The sequence below is a fragment of the Catharus ustulatus genome, chromosome 1, assembly GCF_009819885.2.
Source record: "Catharus ustulatus isolate bCatUst1 chromosome 1, bCatUst1.pri.v2, whole genome shotgun sequence".
Lineage (NCBI taxonomy): Eukaryota > Metazoa > Chordata > Aves > Passeriformes > Turdidae > Catharus > Catharus ustulatus.
Window position 1 is genome coordinate 65,768,597 of NC_046221.1, and position 18,482 is coordinate 65,787,078.

The following is an 18,482-nucleotide window of genomic DNA, read 5'->3' on the forward strand; positions in this document are numbered from 1 at the left end:
CTGGTGTGGCAGGTTTCTGGCAGCTTCCTTTTATCTAGCTTTCTCTTTTAGATGCTAGGATGAAGTATGCAATACAGAGTCTTGCAGAAATTAAGAAAATTTAAAGTTTTGTTTGTTAATTCCCTCTTGTTTAAAAGACTAGAACACTATTGATGAGAATAAAGAATACTATTAAACACCTTTCAGAATGTAGTTGAAAACTAATTCATGCTTGAAGTATAAAAAGTTCCATTTATGTCACAGATATCTCTGTTCAAATACATTTCAATAGTTTTGATATAGTTACTTGATACACTTTAATTACAAGTTCGTAAAGATTTTTTGCTAAAAAGGCATTTTCAGTGCCTGATAATGCCCAATATGAATATTGGCTACTGAGTCTGAGACATGAACATTAACAGACCTTCTCATGGCTTTGATAGTCATATTTACAGGTGGGTTAATATCCTTTTCAGGAAAATGGATTCTGGGGAATAAAAATTAATAAGAAAAAATAATTATTCTACACACTTCTATCAGGAAAAAAAAAGTAATAGCCACCACTTCTGTTTTAAGAAAGAATAATCAGTGAAGAGTTGAGAAAGAAGGGAGTGCATAAAACAATATTTAGAATACTTAGTTGTTTCTTCATGGCATATATTTTGTGTCTTGACTCCAAGCATAGGTTCCATGCTCAACTTGAGATTACTTGTCCCACTGTTCCTGCATTGGGCAGGAAAATCAGAAAAATACAAAATAGTTAGCTTTTTTATAATCTTTTCTCTACAAGGGTTACTCTTTTGGTAGGATGCTGTCCTACATATATTTCCCGTAGAATACCTTCCTGAGGTACATGTTGAATTTCCTAATTGGGACCATGTGTCTTGCTCCTGTGTGCCTTATTTTCACACTGTTAATTCCTGTGTTTGCAATCTGTTTTCCCAAAGGTCTCAGTTGTCCATAAAATTATTTTGGTTGAGTGAATCCTTAAAATACGGTTGCTGGGAATGTTCAAGGTTGCTGTTTTGTCATCACTAATCAAAGTAATGTTTAAGTGTTCACCTGCCTGTTTTAATGGAGAGGGGAGTTTTGCTGCAGTTGCTCTGTGTGTTTTGCAGATAGTGCATGTCCCAGCAGTTTCTGCCTTTTTTGCCTGACACTCTTTTAAAAAGTAATCTTATTACTTCTGTTAGAAGGATTTGGCAATTTTCCAGAAGAGAAATTATAAATAGACCAAATGCCCTGGCTTTTTTATGTTTATTATGGAAACAAACTAAAATGCTATATTTACATTTGTTATATCTTCAGACAGAATTTTTCTCTTCTTATTGCATAATCATTCTTGACCTTTTGAAAACCAGTCTGACCTATTTTTACCATTTTAAAAACATCCCAACTAAATCTGCTTTTCTAAGAGAAACACTTGGCTGCAAGCCCATATTTTAGTTTTAAGAGTCTCTTTGCAAGATCAGTGTTTAAATTAGAAATCATTGAATGATCCTGTCATCATTCTCCAGGTTAACCAGGGGGGAAAATGTGTAGAACAGTAGATTGAATTGGCCTATAGTAGTGCTGCATTGAAATTTAAGTCATTACACAGGAGCATATAAAGCCAGGTAACCTTTTTAACTAGTCTGTGTAGATAACACTTAGTTTTGCGGGGGAAGAATGGTCAGTTGGGCCCTTACAGTAGGGTGTGGGGGTTTTTTGTAATTTAATTGCTTGCCATTTGATCATCAGAGAGTCTAGGTATTGTTATCAAGTCCCATGAGGAAAATTTCCATATAAATGGAATATGAGAAGAGAAACAGTCATTCTTGGACTACAGAGTTTAGGAAAAGGGTTAGTGCTCTTAGTGATGACATGATTTTATGCCCAGATTTGATGATCAAACTTTCAGAAGGTACAGTAAATTCACGAATACAAGCCGCACTGAGTATAAGCCGCATCACTGGGTGTTGGCAAACATTTTGGTTTTTGTCCATAGATAAGCCACACCCGAATATAAACCGCTTTGTCATTCGCAGCGAGGACCCGCGTGCAATTAGTAACAGAACCGCGGGAGGGCGGGGTTTACTGGCTGAGCTAAGGCTGTGCAGGCTCGGCCCGCTAGGGGCCGCTGACGGGGCCAGGTGGCCCAGCACGGTGCTGCCGCTCGGGGCCAGCCGCCGCTGCCCCTGGGCTCGGTCACCCCCGGTCGGCGCTGCCGTGCGGTGGCAGGCAGGGACGGAGCTTCCCCTGCTCCTACGGCAGCGGCGGCGGGTGGGGACGGAGCTTTCCCGTGCCCGTGGCGCCGGCGGCGGGCAGGGACGGAGTTTCCCCGCTCCTGTCGCGGCGGCGGCGGGCGGGGACAAAGCACCCTGTCGGCTCCCCGAGCCGCGGCAATGGCTCCCCGGGCCACAGCAATGGCTTGTGCGGGGCTCCTGTCGGCTCCCCGAGCCGCAGCAATGGCAGCGCGCGCTTCCCCCATCCTCCCTGGGCCGCAGCAATGGCGGCGCGGGCTTCCCGCCTCCCCCCCGGGCCGCAGCAATGGCGGCGCGCGCTTCCCCCATCCTCCCCGAGCCGCAGCAATGGCGGCGCGGGCTTCCCCCCCACTCCCCGGGCCGCGGTAGGGGCGGCCCGGGTCCCCCCTCTCCTCCCCGGGCCGCGGCAATGGCGGCGCCGGGCCCCCCGCGTCTCTCCCCTGGGCTGTGGCAGAGGAGGAAAGAGAGCTCTCCCGCCTCTCTCCCCGCCCCCCGTGCTGCCTACAGGGAGCCAGGCTCCACCCGCGGTGCAACAGAGTAGCGATTTGTAACAATCGCAAAATGCCGACTTTGCAGCTGCTCAACTCAGCACTCTGGCAGGCACTTCTGAGGTTGTATTAGCCGCTCCTGATTATTAGCCGCATTTCCGGTTTAGGAGCAAAATCTTAGTCAAATTGGTGCGGCTTGTATTCGTGAAATTACTGTAATTTAAAATGCCCTCTACTTATGTGAATGTCTGAAGACAAAGTGGAGTAGCTGCTGCATTTTGCTTGCAGTTCAGTGGCCAAACGACATCTTTGACTCAGTCACATCAGGGAGCATCCTGATCTATGATGATGTCTGATTCTATTTGTGCTGCAGTGACTCAGACCTCCCCATTAGATTATTATATGGGTTTGTTTGTTTTTTCTTCAGAAGGGAATTCCAGAACTCTTCACTCTTACAGACTAAGTGTTGTCTCCACATTAGGTCTTCTCTCAGACCATTTGATGTGTTTTGCATTAAGCTGGAGGAAAGGCAAGGAGGTGAGGTTACTGTGCTAACCTGGTGTTACCTTCCGTAGTATTTGCAGCAATAGATGTTTTGGGAAGGGTTAGATTGCGACATATCTGTAGATCATGTTGTACAGTAACTCTGAATATCTGGGGCTTCAAGATTTTCTTTGTCCCCAAAATCCAAACAAAAATGATCCATCATCTTCCTTACCTCAGGATTTGTCACTAGGGAATTTGCATGTTTCAGATAACAGCCTGTGGCTCTTGCTCTACACTGACATGCATGGTTTGTCTCACAAAGGAGATGACCTGTTGGATGACCAGGCAAAGAAAATCTTGATCCAAGCAAAGTTTTGTTTAAAAGGTTCTTTGAGATTTTTCCCTCCCTCTTGTACTCCCCCCTCAAAAAACCCAAACCAAATAACAAAACCTGTATTGTTAACTCATCCACAGTCAGTTTATCATGGCAAAGTGTGGAAAACACTCTGCAGTTTAAGGTGTGTTTGTAACAATCTAAAGCTGTGAAAAAAACCCCAAACTGTTAAATGTCTGTCATGATGTCCTGGACTGTGCAGGAAAAGAAACTTGGATCAAATCCCAATGTGTTAAGTGGTTTTACAGGACACTGCTCCAGGTTTGCAAGCCCTCTGAGCTGAATATTGAATCTCACTCAATTTCTACCTTGCTGGATCTCTTGACTGAAGTATTGTTATGAATTTTCACTAGAGCAGGCTCTGATAGCTTGTTTCACTAATAGAGCTACATCTTCTATTTGTGGTTTCTAAGCTTCCTCTACTGAGATGCAGTACTGCACTCTTCATTTAGATGGATAATATAATACTATTTATTTTGCTCCTTAAGGCTTGTCAGTAATAATGCTCTTCACTGAGTATCAGAAGTGCATCCCATGGCAAAACTTTTGTGTGTATTGTGCTGATATCTGCTAAATAGTTATCTCACCAAATTCTGTATATTGAGTCCTTGTGCTGCCATTTTGTTGCTGTTAACAGAAATATTTGTCACTGTTGATGCCTGGAGAAGAGTGGAGTTAATTATTAAGTATTGTCTGTTTTAAAATCTGTATTAGGGGATAGAATAAGGTCGAATCTGTATAGTGTATCATACATACAGAAAAGAGCTTTGTAATTCTCATAATTGCACAAAAGAATTCCTGTCTATTATGCCTTTTTACAGTTCTGATTTAGGATCTGCAGAAATAGTAGAGTCCAACTGCAATTACACTGTCATGGATATGTACTGCTTTAAAACAAAAGTCTTGTAGCCAGGATTCCTAATTTGTCTTTTATATACTTCTACAGGTGTTTGCCTTTGATCACTGCTTCTGGTCCATGGATGAATCAAACACCACAAAATATGCAGGTAAACTATTTTCTATACTTTGGACAGTGGAAATATTTTGAGAATATATGGGAGTTAGGGCCCTTGTTTTGTGAAGTTGTTTTGGGATTAGTATATTTTTTTTTTTGCATTTTGCACTGTGATGGTGAAGTGACTTCTTCACAGAGGCAGAATTATCATTTTTACAGGGATTGAATCATCTGGGTGCTAACCCCTCAGCTGAGAAGGAATGCAAGTTTTAAGGTGCTTGGGACACCATTCAGGAGGGATACTTTTACATCTAAGCATTGTTTCTGTCACTTACAATTTCACTTCTGCATCAGCAATAACTTCTGACTGATGGTAGTAATGAATGTGTGTGTTTTCATGCTCTGCATCTCTGTGCATGAGAGGGAAATATGAAGCATGTTCTCCTCAGACAGTGTAGTTATCTCAGGTCTTTCAAGTGATTCATAGTCTGACTGTTCAGATCCCTAATGTCTTTTGAGTGATCAGCATTGTGACTCCTTCTTTCCAAAAGCTGGATAATCCATACAAGATTTTAATCCTAGTAGTTTTCTCATAACTGGATTTATCTATTAGTATATTCATATTTTATAAGAGGACTTGATTCGGTAGAGAGAGCTCTGAACACTGGGATTTCAAGGCTGTGGTCCATGGAAAGGGCAAAGCCCCAAGCATTCAGTTTAGATATTCATACTATGAAATTTTGTGGCCCATAAAAAATCTTGAAAGATGATAGGGTTAATTACCTCAAAGTTTAAGATCAGTGATGTCGTAAATGAGCTGCCATATATGTGTGTTAAAAATATATCTCTGACTACTGTAGGCTCTGGTGTGATATCTCAGATCCTAAGGACTGCACTTGATAATAGATTCTGCTGTATTTCTTAATTGCCTGAGCAAAAAGAGGCTTCTTCAGGAAGAAGTTTTTAACTGGTTCAGCTTTCAAGAGCTGATGCAGCTTGAACAGATGAGATGCACTGCACAGTATTTGTAGCTCAGGCTGGGAGAGCCATTGGAGCCCACGGCACCTTCTTATGTATCTGCACATCCCTGTTTCCTTTAAAAGGAAGGAGATGATGGTGTGCACCCATATCTTGGCCATGTGCACGTGGGAGCTACACCTGTTGGTTACACTACGGCACTAACCCACAGCAGAGATGGGATAGACCCTAGAAACACTCCTAACCAGTTAAACTTGTTTCTCTCTGAGTTTTATCCATCTCCAGGTGAAGTCAGTGGGGTTCTAGATCTATTTATTTTTCATTTGAGTCAAAGCTAGATCTGTCTAGTGTGCTTCAGAAGGTGTAAGTGGATTTGTCTTATCTAAGAAATGAAGTTTTATTATCTGTATATAGATTAACCTCTTGTTGGACTGGTTTCTAGAAAATGGTGCCTCGCATCTCTTCCATTTGCTTACTGGCTAGAAAGTTGTGAGGTGGTTTTTACCTATTCCAGTTAATATTCCTGCCTGGGAAAAAGAAAATCAAAACTGGTTTTTGGCTTTGGGTTTTTTCCTTGTTTTGTTGGGGGGTGGGTGGGTGGTTGTGTTGTTGGAGTATTTTTCTTGGTGGAAGGCTGTGTGGGAGGCTTTGGTGGGTTTTTTTTTATTTTTTCTTTTCAGAAATATGCTAAGAATGTGAGCCCAAAGACTTGAATACAAAAAACAATGGCTTCACTGATTTTGTTGTGGTGTTTGTTGTATGGTCTTAAAGCTATCTTGTGACTGCCAGCCCTTATGTTCCAGAACATAATGAATTTGATACAGTAATTTCACGATTATAAGCCGCACCATTTTGACTAAAATTTTGGTCCGAACCCAAAGTGCGACTTATAATCAGGTGCGGCTTATATATGGACAAAGAACGAAAAGTTGCTGTTTTAGTTTGGAGGACAGGTGTCTGCTGAGAAAGGCAGGAGCTTCTCTTTGAAATGGAGAATGTAAATCCCCTCCCTCCAAATTATTATAGTTTTGAAATCAAGGGGCTTTCAGGGAAAAATATGGGAATTAGGAATAACAGTTCTTTGCTAGGGAAATTAAAATAGAAATACAGCACTACAAAGAAACAAACTCCAAACCCTGACAAAGTCAGAGTACAACCTGACACCTTGTCAGGCAGGGTGTTGGTAGCAGTCCCATTAAATGGTGGCTGCATCCTCCTGCAGTGACAGATGTGATTCAGTTGAAGCAGTGCTCCTACAGAAGGTGCAGTTTCCCTCTGGAGGTCCAGTGGTGATGTGGAGAAATCTGATTTTCCTCTGGAGTCCAGTGGAGAAAGGGGCTCCCTTAGTGACCCAAAACCTCTGTTTTTATTTTGGTAAGAAATGTTGGGCTCTTGCCCCTGGCTGGAGCAACTTCCAATGGGATGCAGTAATTTTATCAGTCCCACAGTGGGACTCAATGGCCATTAGCAGAAAATGACTCGCTGGGGGAAGGATGGGTTGTGAAAAGATAAAGAACAATGCCCGACCTGGTTTCAATGGATGGCCCATTAGCAGATAATATCTCCCGTGGAGATAAGGATCACTGCCCCCACCCTCAACAGATGGTGATAGAATAGATACCTTTTATCACACTCTGTATTGTAACGTGCGGCTTATAATCAGGTGCGGCTTATGTATGGACAAAGAACGAAAAGTTGCCAACACCTGGAGATGCGGCTTATAGTCAGTGCAGCTTATAATCGTGAAATTACTGTAACCAATAAGAAACGGATTCGCATGAGCCCCTCTGAGCTGCACGACCCCGCTCCGGCCTTGGCAAGCTGCGCGGCATCCCCCCAGCCTCCTCCACGTGACCCCGCACGGCTCAGCTTGCTGTTCACACTTCCGGGTTGGCAAATTTCCGAACATTGTCCATATATAAGGTGCACCGGATTATAAGGTGCACTTCCGGGTTCGGACCAAGATTTTAGGCTTTAAAGGTGCACCTTATAGTTGTGAAATTACTGTAATTGCATGGATAATTGAAAACAATTCTCAGACTCTAGGGGTGTCGGACTGACCCTGAAATGGTATTAACCAACTTTCTTTTATAAGGGATCTTCAGCTTCTTTGGCTGAACATAAGGCTTATTTTCTTTGTACTAATTTTCTATCTGTACTCATGTTCGGGAAGTACCTACCTTATCTTTCCAGGACTTGAAAACATGGGTATTGTTGCTGTTGGCAGCAGAATTGTGTTTTTAGCAATTTTGATTCCCGTTGAAATGGAAACTGCATTCTTAAATTCAAAATGATCCAGTAATAGCACCGACAGAAATAGTGAAGGTAACCTTCATGTGATGAAAAACTTGCAGAGAACATCTTTGCAGCTGTCCTTGCAGGACTCTCATAAAGACGGCAGGGAGTCTGGAGTACAGAAAAGAAGTACAGTAATTTCACGAATACAAGCCGCACTGAGTATAAGCCGCATCTCTGGGTGTTGGCAAATATTTTGTTCTTTGTCCATAAATAAACCACACCTGAGTATAAGCCTCTCTGTCGTTCGCAGGGAGGACCCGCGTGCAACAAAGTTGCCAAATAGTAACAGAATCGCGGTAGGGCGGGGTTTACTGGCTCGGCTCGGTCGTGTGGGCTCGGGGCTGCCAACGGGGCTGAGTGGCCCAGCTCAGCGCACAGAGCCCACCGGCACCCGCGGCGGTGGGAGGCGGGGATGGAACCACCCCGCTCCTGCGGCGGCGGCACGCGGGGATGGGAGCCCCCCGAGCCGTGGGACCAGCAGCACGGAGCCCCCCACCTTCCCCCCGGGCCACGGGGCCAGCAAGAGAGAACTGCCCCACCTTCCCCACCCCCTGTGCTGCCTGCATGGAGCAGCGCCACCCGCCGCGCTACAGAGTAACCAATTTGTAACAACCGCATAAATGCAGGGCTTTACTGGCAGGTGCTCGACTTCGCAGTTTGCACTGACTCGGTTTGCACTCCCGGGGTTGAAAATGTCAGAAAATTATTCACGTATTGACCGCTCCTGAGTATAAGCTGGTGTGGGAGCAAAATTTTGGTCAAAATGGTGCGACTTGTATTCGTGAAATTGCTGTAAACTCTTTACAAGCCTTGTGGAACTGGTACTCTGATCTCTGTCCCCCCAAAGGTAAGAGGGCTCTTTAACAGCTGGATATCTTGTGTTAGAGAGAGCCCCATCCAACCTGTCCTGGAACACTTCCAGGGATGGGGCCTCCATAGCTTCTCTGGGCCACCTGTGCCAGTGCCTTGTCACCTTCTTGTCACCAAAGAGTATAAAGAATATACTCTTCCAGTGTGGGGGGCTTTTTGTTTTTGTTTGTTTGGTTTTTACACTGAATATTGATGGTGTGCATTTCTGAACGGTTTGTGTCTGTGTCATTCCAAGCAAGGAGTGGTTTGTGCTGATCATCACATGCTAGCTCCTGCACCTTTTTTCTGATAATTTTTTTATGAAAGGCATAGTTAGGTGTTTGGTGAAAATATGGATCTCTCATTGGGGAAGGGGTGAAAAAGAAGTCAAAGAAATAGTTTTTGAGGAGGAGGGAAATGTGCTTGTAGGACAGAATGATTTGCCTTGATCTGGAAGAGGGATGAGCTTTGTCTATAGGCTGCAGTAGAGGTGTTTTGAGAGTAAAATAACATATTACTATTTGTTCTTGACTTGAATGGGTCAAGGGGATAAAGGACACACCTGCTTGCATTGAAAAGCTCACAGACAAATAACTACTTGGCATTTTGGTAAAGAGGAGGATATTGAGTAATTCTCAGAGATGAGAACAAATGATTCTTTTTATGAGCCTGGACAACAGTAAGAGTCTATTGAAGTCTGCAATGAAATGTATTTTTAAAAGGAAGAAAAGAAACCCTACAGTTTGGGAAGATTTCAAGAGATGGCATAAATAACTACTCCAGCACTTAGGCAGGTCCATTCCTAGGACCCCATGCTGTATTGACTTGCCTGTGGTTTTTTTCATAAACTCCCTAACCTACATCATGTTTGGCTTGAAATCTCAGCTGTGTTTCTACAGGCTCCTGAAAGGCTGTACACCTGACTTTGAGTCAAACAGTAATTTTATAGGAAATATGTGTGCTGACTGCAACACTTTCCTATTTTAGAAGAAGCAAACCAGGCAATTGGCTTAAGGAACTCCACACTTCCACACAAGAGATAGTGACTTGTGGATTTTGAGCAGACACAAGTGTCCTCTCTATTTGTAGTTTTGATTTAACGTTGAAGCTGTTCCTGGTCTGCAAGAAAAATTCACTAGACTTTGCTTCTCTTTCCTCAAAAGGATGGGCAGAGGGGAGATCCCAACCTGTGAGAACTGGAAGCTCATTTGCTTACCCTGGGCTCCCTGGTAGCCTTGATGTCACAAACTTGTCCCTGTTCTGAGCAGAAGATGGGAGAGGGGATGTATGTCTCTGGCCTTTAGTTGCCTCTGTAAGATGTTGAATTGTCTTAGCCAGCTGGAAGATTGGGAATTCCCATCTTAAAGACAGTAAGGGTTAGTGTAGGGGAAATCATCCTGTTAAACAACTTTTTTTTTTTTTTTTTTAATTTCTCCCGTTTACTGAAAATTAAGTCCTAAGTTAAAACCCCTGCTTACTTCTTTAAATGCTAGGCATCTGTGGAAATGTAAATAAGAAAAAATATGAATTGCAGGCATTATAGATTTATTTAGCAAAACAGAAATGCAACAGTGTTGACACTGGATCTGTGTTATTTCTTTAGACTGTAAATGCATATGGACATAATTCTGTATGATACAGATTTTGTGCAGACTCACTAATAAAATTCATGGGGGAAGCAGTGAAGTTTCTTAATGAAAAATAGCAAAATACCAAAGATGATATACTGCTACCCTCTATGCCCTGCATTTGCAAGTTAATGAAATATCCATAATTGAAGTTCAGCATTTTACTCTTTTCTTTGGGTGCACTTTAAACCAAATCTTATTTTATCCCATGATCATTTGGCTAGTTACTATAAACAACGTTCTTTAATGACCTATTTGACTATGCTGGTATTGCTGAGCTCTTCAAATATGTAATAAAAATATCATTTTAGAGTTATGTATCAGTGTCACATTGATTTTTCTGTTTGTGACGACAGTTTGAAAATTAAGTATCTCCTGAAAAATAAATCCAACTTTGATGGTGAGATTTAAAGATTATTCCAACTCTGATGTTTAGCAGTAAAGGAATCTGTAGGTCATCCTATGGTAATTATGACCATGCGCAGTTTTAAAACACTTTTGATTTTTTCCCCCCCTTAGGAAACATGGAGGAGGTTACTGGTTTATTGCTTGTCAGAAGTAGTGATAAGTTTTTCCCTCTTCTGATAAATGGTTTTGTCTTACACTCACAATCACTGTGTCATGTATATATAGTTTATTTTTCTTTTAATATTTATACTCAGTATCAGTCTTTGCTTGATTTTGTTCTTACTCAACATGATAATAAGTGGATCCCTCAGGAGCTGGATAGAAAGCAAATTTTTGTTTATTCTGCATTCTTATTAAAATCTTCTGCTAATATATTTCATTCATCAGTAGGTGAACATTCTGTTTCCAGGTTCTCTCTCAACATAATATATTATAAAATGGCCAAATGACCCCTGGTTGAAGGAGAAGTGACTGAATATGCATGGTGAAGGAAATGGAGTTACTCTAGAATACAATGGATTTTCCTCTGATTTTAGTTCCTATATTCAGCATTTCTGAACTATGTTAATTCAAGTCCAGTGACTCTTCAGAATTTTAGGAATTCAGATAGAAAGATACACAGAGACATTTCATAGTGCATTGCTGCACTAATTTTTTTCTTTATGGGAGAAAAGAAATCAGGTAATAATTAAAGGAAAATGAAAATAATGTACTTTCTTGTCCTATTTACATGCCCCTAAAACATTCTGCAGTCATTCCAGACAGAGGTGGTTCTGCAGGAATTCTCTGGGCTACGGAATGTAGATGTTCTCAGAAATAATTGTGTAGTGAGATTTGTGCTTGTATATGCCATTTTAAGAGTGCAGAAGTCACTACTTCATCCACAGTGAGAAATAATTTTTCCCAATTGACAATTGCTGAAACTCCCATACTAAGATCACATCACATAAAGTGATCAGAAAGTCACCGGGCAGTGAAGCTAAGTTTAAAACCATAAGCCTGAAAGTGAACAAATACTATTCTTAGCTCAACTCTCCTTGTTTTGGGTGTTCACACAGCTGGTGTAATTGTCTGATCAGAATTCAAAACACACACAACACATTAACCCTCTTTGTGGTGCACAAATTCTAGGCTTTCCTGTTAAAAACAAACAAAATCAAGCACTATAATTATTTTCATCTTCTACTCCTGAAGGATTGAAGTGCATCTCAAATCTCCCTGGTTCAGGGAGACAATTTTCAGACTATCAAATTCTACAGCTGATGTTTAAAATTATGGATTTGGCAGAGTATGGCCTCAAACTGCTCTATTGAGATCTCACAGCCTCCCGATACATATTTTCTTCCTGAATGTCATTGCAATGCACTTATCTTGGTTCCAACATCACCTTGCCACAGGGTAAATCATAATGGCTTATGGTGAAACTTGAGACCTGTTCCCAAGAGAAGAACTACTTGGATTCCCGTGTGCCCATAATGTCCCAGTTCACCAATGGGTTTCATTGAAATTTTGTTACAGAACTCTTTTGGGTATAGTCTGTGATTAAATAATGCATACTAATTGCAGAAACTACACTGAAATAATAAAAAAGTAGAGACCTGTAGTTATTTGCTAAGCATTCAACTTCTGACACCTTTTGTAGAACTGCTCACTTTACGAGATAATCAGCAATGTGTTTAAACTCAGATAGCAACAATTTTGATCACTCAGTTGTACATAAATAATATGTTTCCATCAGTGCTCTTAATTGTAAAAAATTATATGCAAACCTTTTTTTATTTTGTTTTTGGTCAATTTCAGTATGTTATATGATTTAAAATAAACAAACACAATTATTTTCTAGGTCAGGAAGTGGTGTTCAAGTGCCTTGGAGAAGGAATTCTGGAAAAGGCCTTTCAGGGATATAACGCTTGTATTTTTGCCTATGGACAGACAGGTGAGTGCCCTAAAGTTGTGCACGTGGGAAGTGGGAACAACAAAATATGAGTATTGAGGTAGATAACATTTAAAAATTGTATTTTGAAATATCATGATATTTCATATACATCTAGTACAAGCAGTGACAAGTGAATTCTTAAAAGCATCTGTCAGTATTATCCTGGTTGCTACCTGTTGGAGCCTCTTTCCAAGACTGAAAGGAGTAGCTCCTACTTGGAGACTCAGTCAGTTTCTGGTGTTTACCTGTGTTTCAAGAGGTGCCAAGTAATGTCTCTACTGAAAGAAACCTTCAGGATAATTTGTTTCTTTATTTACCTCTACCTTGCCCAAAGAATAAGCTATCTGTCTGGCATAGCATGTACTGGTGTTCTAACACATGCTCCTGGAGCAATAAAAAGAGAACTAAAATGTGTTTCTTAAAATGAGTAATTAAGAAATTCTATTCTAAAGCATTTTATTCTCCTTTTTTTCTTTTAGGTTCAGGAAAATCCTTTTCCATGATGGGCAATGCAGAGCAGCTGGGTCTGATCCCACGGCTCTGTTGTGCTTTATTTCAGAGAATCTCTGTAGAAGAAAATGAATCTCACACTTTTAAAGTTGAAGTGTCCTATATGGAAATCTACAATGAGAAAGTCAGAGATCTGCTTGACCCAAAAGGGTGAGTAGCTTCACTTTCCCCCCATAGTCTTCTGTATTTTTGTCTAAAACTCTAGAAACAGGACTTGGTTTTCAAAGTCCCTGAGAAGGTTTTTCAGAACGTATGTTTATATCACTTCTTTAGAGAGGATTAGATGTCAAACACCAGAAAGAAGAGAATATTCATGTGAAGCTTGTATATGAAATAGTAACTGGTGTGATTAATTTGAGCGTTAGGATACCATCCTACTGATGCAAACAAATACTGTATGAAATACTTTACCACCAGAAAGCAAGACTACATACAAGTAAATTCTGGGGTATTTTTGCCAGGTGTTTCAGGCAATATTGTTTAGGAATTTTCATCCACTAGAAGAAATTTGAAGCTTATTTACAGTTTGGTTCTTATGGTTTAGATGTTGAACTTTTTTGAATGTGGAAAGGTGACACCTTAGAATATACTTAGGAATTCTTTATTCTGTTTTGTCTACACAAAAATAGTAGTTAGGCACTCCAACTTGGAGATGTGTATACAGGACATAGTTTGGCAGGACTTTTTCAGCTGAACATTGATATATGTGATTTGTATTTCAATTCTTGAACATAATTACTGAAGGTGTTGTATTAAAGTGAACAAGATAGATTTCAGACTTACTCAGTATGTGTCAGTAAAGTGTAGAAAATGTGAGAAAAATGGAAGCTTTAGCCAAATTGATGTGGGAAGGATTTTTGGTTTCTTTTTTTTTTTTTTTTTTTTTTTTTTGCTCAGCATTCTTTCTGCCAATTAAGACATTTCAGGTTTTGTTCCAGCCACAAATGCTGGGGTGGGAGGATGCATTAAAACTGGTTAGATTGGTTTGAATCTTTATTGTTTGAGTTACAAATTGTGGAATACTTTCTTCTTCCTGTTACAATTAAAAAAGACATCAATTGACTTCTGCTATATAAAGGGTACTTAATTCATATTAGGGTAATTTTGCTAATTAGTAGATTGTGCATGAGGTGTACTTTATTCCCTAGGAGTCGGCAGTCCCTCAAGGTTCGAGAGCACAAGGTATTGGGTCCATATGTCGATGGCCTGTCCCAGCTGGCTGTTACAAACTTTGAGGTAAATCTAAACCAGGGACAAGTTTATAAATAACACCTATGTAAACGAGCAGTAGGAATCTCAGAAGAGGTAAACTAATGTCTATCCAGATATTTTGGTTCTTGAGTGATTATGGTCTTTGGCTTTTGCAAAGGTCTTCTCTGACTCTTAGGGAATATTTATTTCATGTGGAAGCACTGGGTTTGTCCTTACGTTTGTTACAAATATAGTAGTGGTATCTCATTAATGTGCAGTTTCACTGCATGTGATATATACCATGAATACAATATTTGCTTGACACAGGAAATATGAGGATTCTGAAATGAGGATATTAACCTTCCTGCATAAATTTGACTTTATTTTTGAATACTCAATTCTGTTTTATATAGGTGTGTATATAGGTAATTCATAACTTAAATCACAACAGCATCTAAGCCCACTTGATTTACCAAAACACATTCAAATAAATTACAGTAATTTCACGAATACAAGCTGCAGCAATTTGACAAAAATTTTGGTGGAAACCCAGAAGTGCGGCTAATAGTCGGGGGCGGCTAATATGTGAATAATTTTCTGACATTTACAACCCCAGACGTGCCAGCCGGGGTGCCGAGCCAAGCACCTGCCAGTAAAAGCCGGCATTCGGCGATTGTTACAGTGTTACTGTGTTGCCCTGGCTCCCTGCAGGCAGCACGGGGGGCGGGGAGAGAGGTGGGAGAGCTCTCTTCTTCCCTCCTCTGCCGCAGCCCAGGGGAGGACGGGGGTGGGGGGGGCCCTGCGCCGCCATTGCCGCGGCTCGGGGAGCCGACGGGGGCCCTGCACCGCCATTGCCGCGGCCCGGGGAGTGGGGGGGAAGTGCGCGCCGCCATTGCCGCGGCCCGGGGACGGGGGGGGAAGTGCGCGCCACCATTGCCGCGGCTCGGGGAGGAGGCGGGGTGCTTTGTCTGCGCCCGCCGCCGGCGCCACGGGCGCGGGAAAGCTCCGTCCCTGGCCGCCGCCGGCGCCACGGGCGCAGGAAAGCTCCGTCCCTGGCCGCCGCCGGCGCCACGGGCGCGGGAAAGCTCCGTCCCCGCCCGCTGCCGCTGCCGTAGGAGCGGGGAAAGCTCCGTCCCTGCCTGCCACCGCGGGGCAGTGCCGACCCGGGGTGACCGAGCCCAGTGGCAGCGGCGGCCGGCCCCGAGCGGCAGCACCGGGCTGGGCCACCTGGCCCCATCAGTGGCCCCTAGCGGGCCGAGCCTGCACAGCCTTAGCTCAGCCAGTAAACCCCGCCCTCCCGCGGTTCTGTTACTAATTGCACGCGGGTCCTCGCTGCGAACGACAGAGCAGCTTATATTCGGGTGCGGCTTATTTATGGACAAAAACCGAAATATTTGCCAACACCCAGAGATGTGGCTTATACTCAGTGCGGCTTGTATTCGTGAATTTACTGTAGTATTGTGGAAACCAGTGAACCACAATGGAAATAATTAAAGTAGTGCGGTTCTATTAATTGTGTAGGACATTTCTTTTTATGAGGAAACTGATTTAGAAATCTGATTTGGAAGTGTTTTATAAAAAATGCTAATTCTTTGTGTAGTGTTATGTTTTGCTTTTTATTTTGTGGGGTTTTTTTTAGTTTTTCTGCAGCATCTGTGCATATTATACAGTTATAAAATCTGCTTTTGCAGCTTTTATGGTGAATTGCTTATTTTGCAAGCATACCTCATTTGTGCAAATTCTAGTACATGTTGTTCATGCTTAGGTTTTGGCTGATGGCTTCTGAAATGGTTTTGGAAGACTCAGCAAACACATATATCAGCCTCTGCATAGTCATCTTTGTCTTGCACATATGAGAAGGTACAGGTTGAAATGAGGTAACCTTTTGAGCTAGTTAAGTGGAGCCAATTAGTGCAGACCAGTAAAGAGATGCCCTGTGTTTACTTGTGTAAGTGAATCTGTGCTGGCCTGATTCCTGACATTAAACAATATGATTTGTAATGTGCATGTCACCAGCCTATTTCAGCAGCAGATAAGGAAAAAGTTGACTGTAGTTGCTGGGCTTTTAAGTGCAGCACTTAAAACTGAGATGATTTAACATTGTTCTGTGGACTTACAGTAATTTCACGAATACAAGCCGCACCAATTTGACCAAAATTTTGGTGGAAACCCGGAAGTGCGGCCAATATTCCGGGGCGGCTAATACATTAACAAAATTCTAAAAGCTGCCAACACGGAAGTGAGAGCCCGCGGCAGCCTCAAGCTAAGCTGGAGCCCGGCCGGCCCCGGCAGAGGTGGGAAAGCCTGGCAGAGGCGGGGCCAGCAGTGTGGGGGGCGGGCGGCAGAGCCTGAGCCAGCAGGGCGGGGCAGGGGGGAGGCAGAGCCCGGGCCAGCAGGGCGGGGGAGCCCGGGAGAACTGGGGCTAGCAGTGCAGGGGAGCATGGCAGAAGCAGGAAGGCCAGCGGGTGGGGCTGCCTGGCAGCAGGGGAAGCCCAGCAGAATCGGGGCCAGCAGCGTGGGGGAGCCCGGCGGTGCGGGGGCCTGCAGTGCCGGCCAGGGCGAGGAAACGCGGCGGTGGTGCAGACGGGAGGGGATGGCCGGTGAGCCCGGCGGCGGCGGTGGCAGCCCGGCGGCGGGGCTAGGGAACGCGGCACGGCCGGCGAGCCCGGCGGCGGGGCTAGGGAACGCGGTGCGGCCGGCGAGCCCGGCGGCGGGGCTAGGGAATGCGGCGCAGCCGGCGAGCCCGGCGGCGGGGCTAGGGAACGCGCCGCGGCCGGCGAGCCCGGCGGCGGGGCTAGGGAACGCGGCGCGCCGCGGCCGGCGAGCCCGGCGGCGGGGCTAGGGAACGCGGCGCAGCCGGCGAGCCCGGCGGCGGGGCTAGGGAACGCGCCGCGGCCGGCGAGCCCGGCGGCGGGGCTAGGGAACGCGGCGCGCCGCGGCCGGCGAGCCCGGCGGCGGGGCTAGGGAACGTGGCGCGCCGCGGCCGGCGAGCCCGGCGACGGGGCTAGGGAACGCACCGCAGCCGGCGAGCCCGGCGGCGGGGCTAGGGAACGCACCGCAGCCGGCGAGCCCGGCGGCGGGGCTAGGGAACGCGCCGCGGCCGGCGAGCCCGGCGGCGGGGCTAGGGAACGCGGCGCGCCGCGGCCGGCGAGCCCGGCGGCGGGACTAGCGAACGCGGCCGCGGGGCGGTGCTGACGGGAGAGGGGGGCCAGCGAGCCCGGCGGCGGCGGCAGTACCACCCGGCCAGCCCCGCCGAGCCGTGGCGCTGAGCTGGGCCACCCGACCCCGTCGGCAACCATGAGCGGGCCGAGCCTTCCTGGCCCCGCCCCGAGCCAGTAAAGCCCGCTATGCCGCGATCCTGTTACTAATTGGCCAATTTGTGAAAGCTGCGCACGGATTCTCGCGACGAACGAAAGTGCGGCTAATATTCAGGGTGCGGCTTATCTATTGACAAAGACAGCAACATTGTCGAGGCACCGGGGGTGTGGCTTATAATCCGTGCGGCTTGTATTCGTGAAACTACTGCACATGCTTCTGTAGCATAATGTATCTCAATATATATATAATGTATTTCAAAATGTGCAAAGAATTTTCTCATTACTTTTACCTTCCTTTCCTCTCTCTCACACACCTTTCCATCTAGATGGGATTTTGTTTAGCAAGCACAATACTTTGCTTTTATCCTAGCATCCCTTTTTACTCTTTTTGCTCTAGGATATTGAGTCACTGATGTCAGAGGGAAACAAATCACGAACAGTTGCAGCAACCAACATGAATGAAGAAAGCAGCCGCTCTCATGCTGTGTTCAATATTATAGTGACTCAGACGCTCTATGACCTGCATTCTGGTGTATGTATTTCTGTTGGTTAATTTATGAAGTTGTGGTGGATTCTTCTTCTTCCTTTCTCCTCCAAATACATAATCTGTTTAACTTTGACTTTTGATGCTGTGGAGTCCATAATCAAGATTGAGAGAACCTTGAAAGAGTGAAGAAGCACACCAGATAAAACACGCAGTTATACACTTTTTAACGTGAGTTGTATCACTTTTTAAGATGATGTTGACATCATGAAACCTTAGGTTGGAGTTAACGTGTTTTAGTGGCCTACTCTGCCATAAGGTGATTGATATTACTACAC

General features: G+C 44.3%; 1 protein-coding gene across 4 annotated transcripts in view; it reads left to right on the forward strand.

Annotated features, from left to right (window-relative positions):
• The window catches only part of KIF13A (kinesin family member 13A), a 113,585-nt gene that overhangs the window by 46,233 nt on the left and 48,870 nt on the right, over nt 1-18,482 (forward strand). For all 4 annotated transcript variants that reach the window (XM_033054127.1, XM_033054101.1, XM_033054111.1 and 1 more), the window contains 5 exons: nt 4,537-4,597; nt 12,550-12,642; nt 13,122-13,302; nt 14,301-14,388; nt 18,058-18,192. In XM_033054127.1, coding sequence (XP_032910018.1) covers nt 4,537-4,597; nt 12,550-12,642; nt 13,122-13,302; nt 14,301-14,388; nt 18,058-18,192 — 558 coding nt within the window. The remainder of the gene's footprint in view (nt 1-4,536; nt 4,598-12,549; nt 12,643-13,121; nt 13,303-14,300; nt 14,389-18,057; nt 18,193-18,482) is intronic.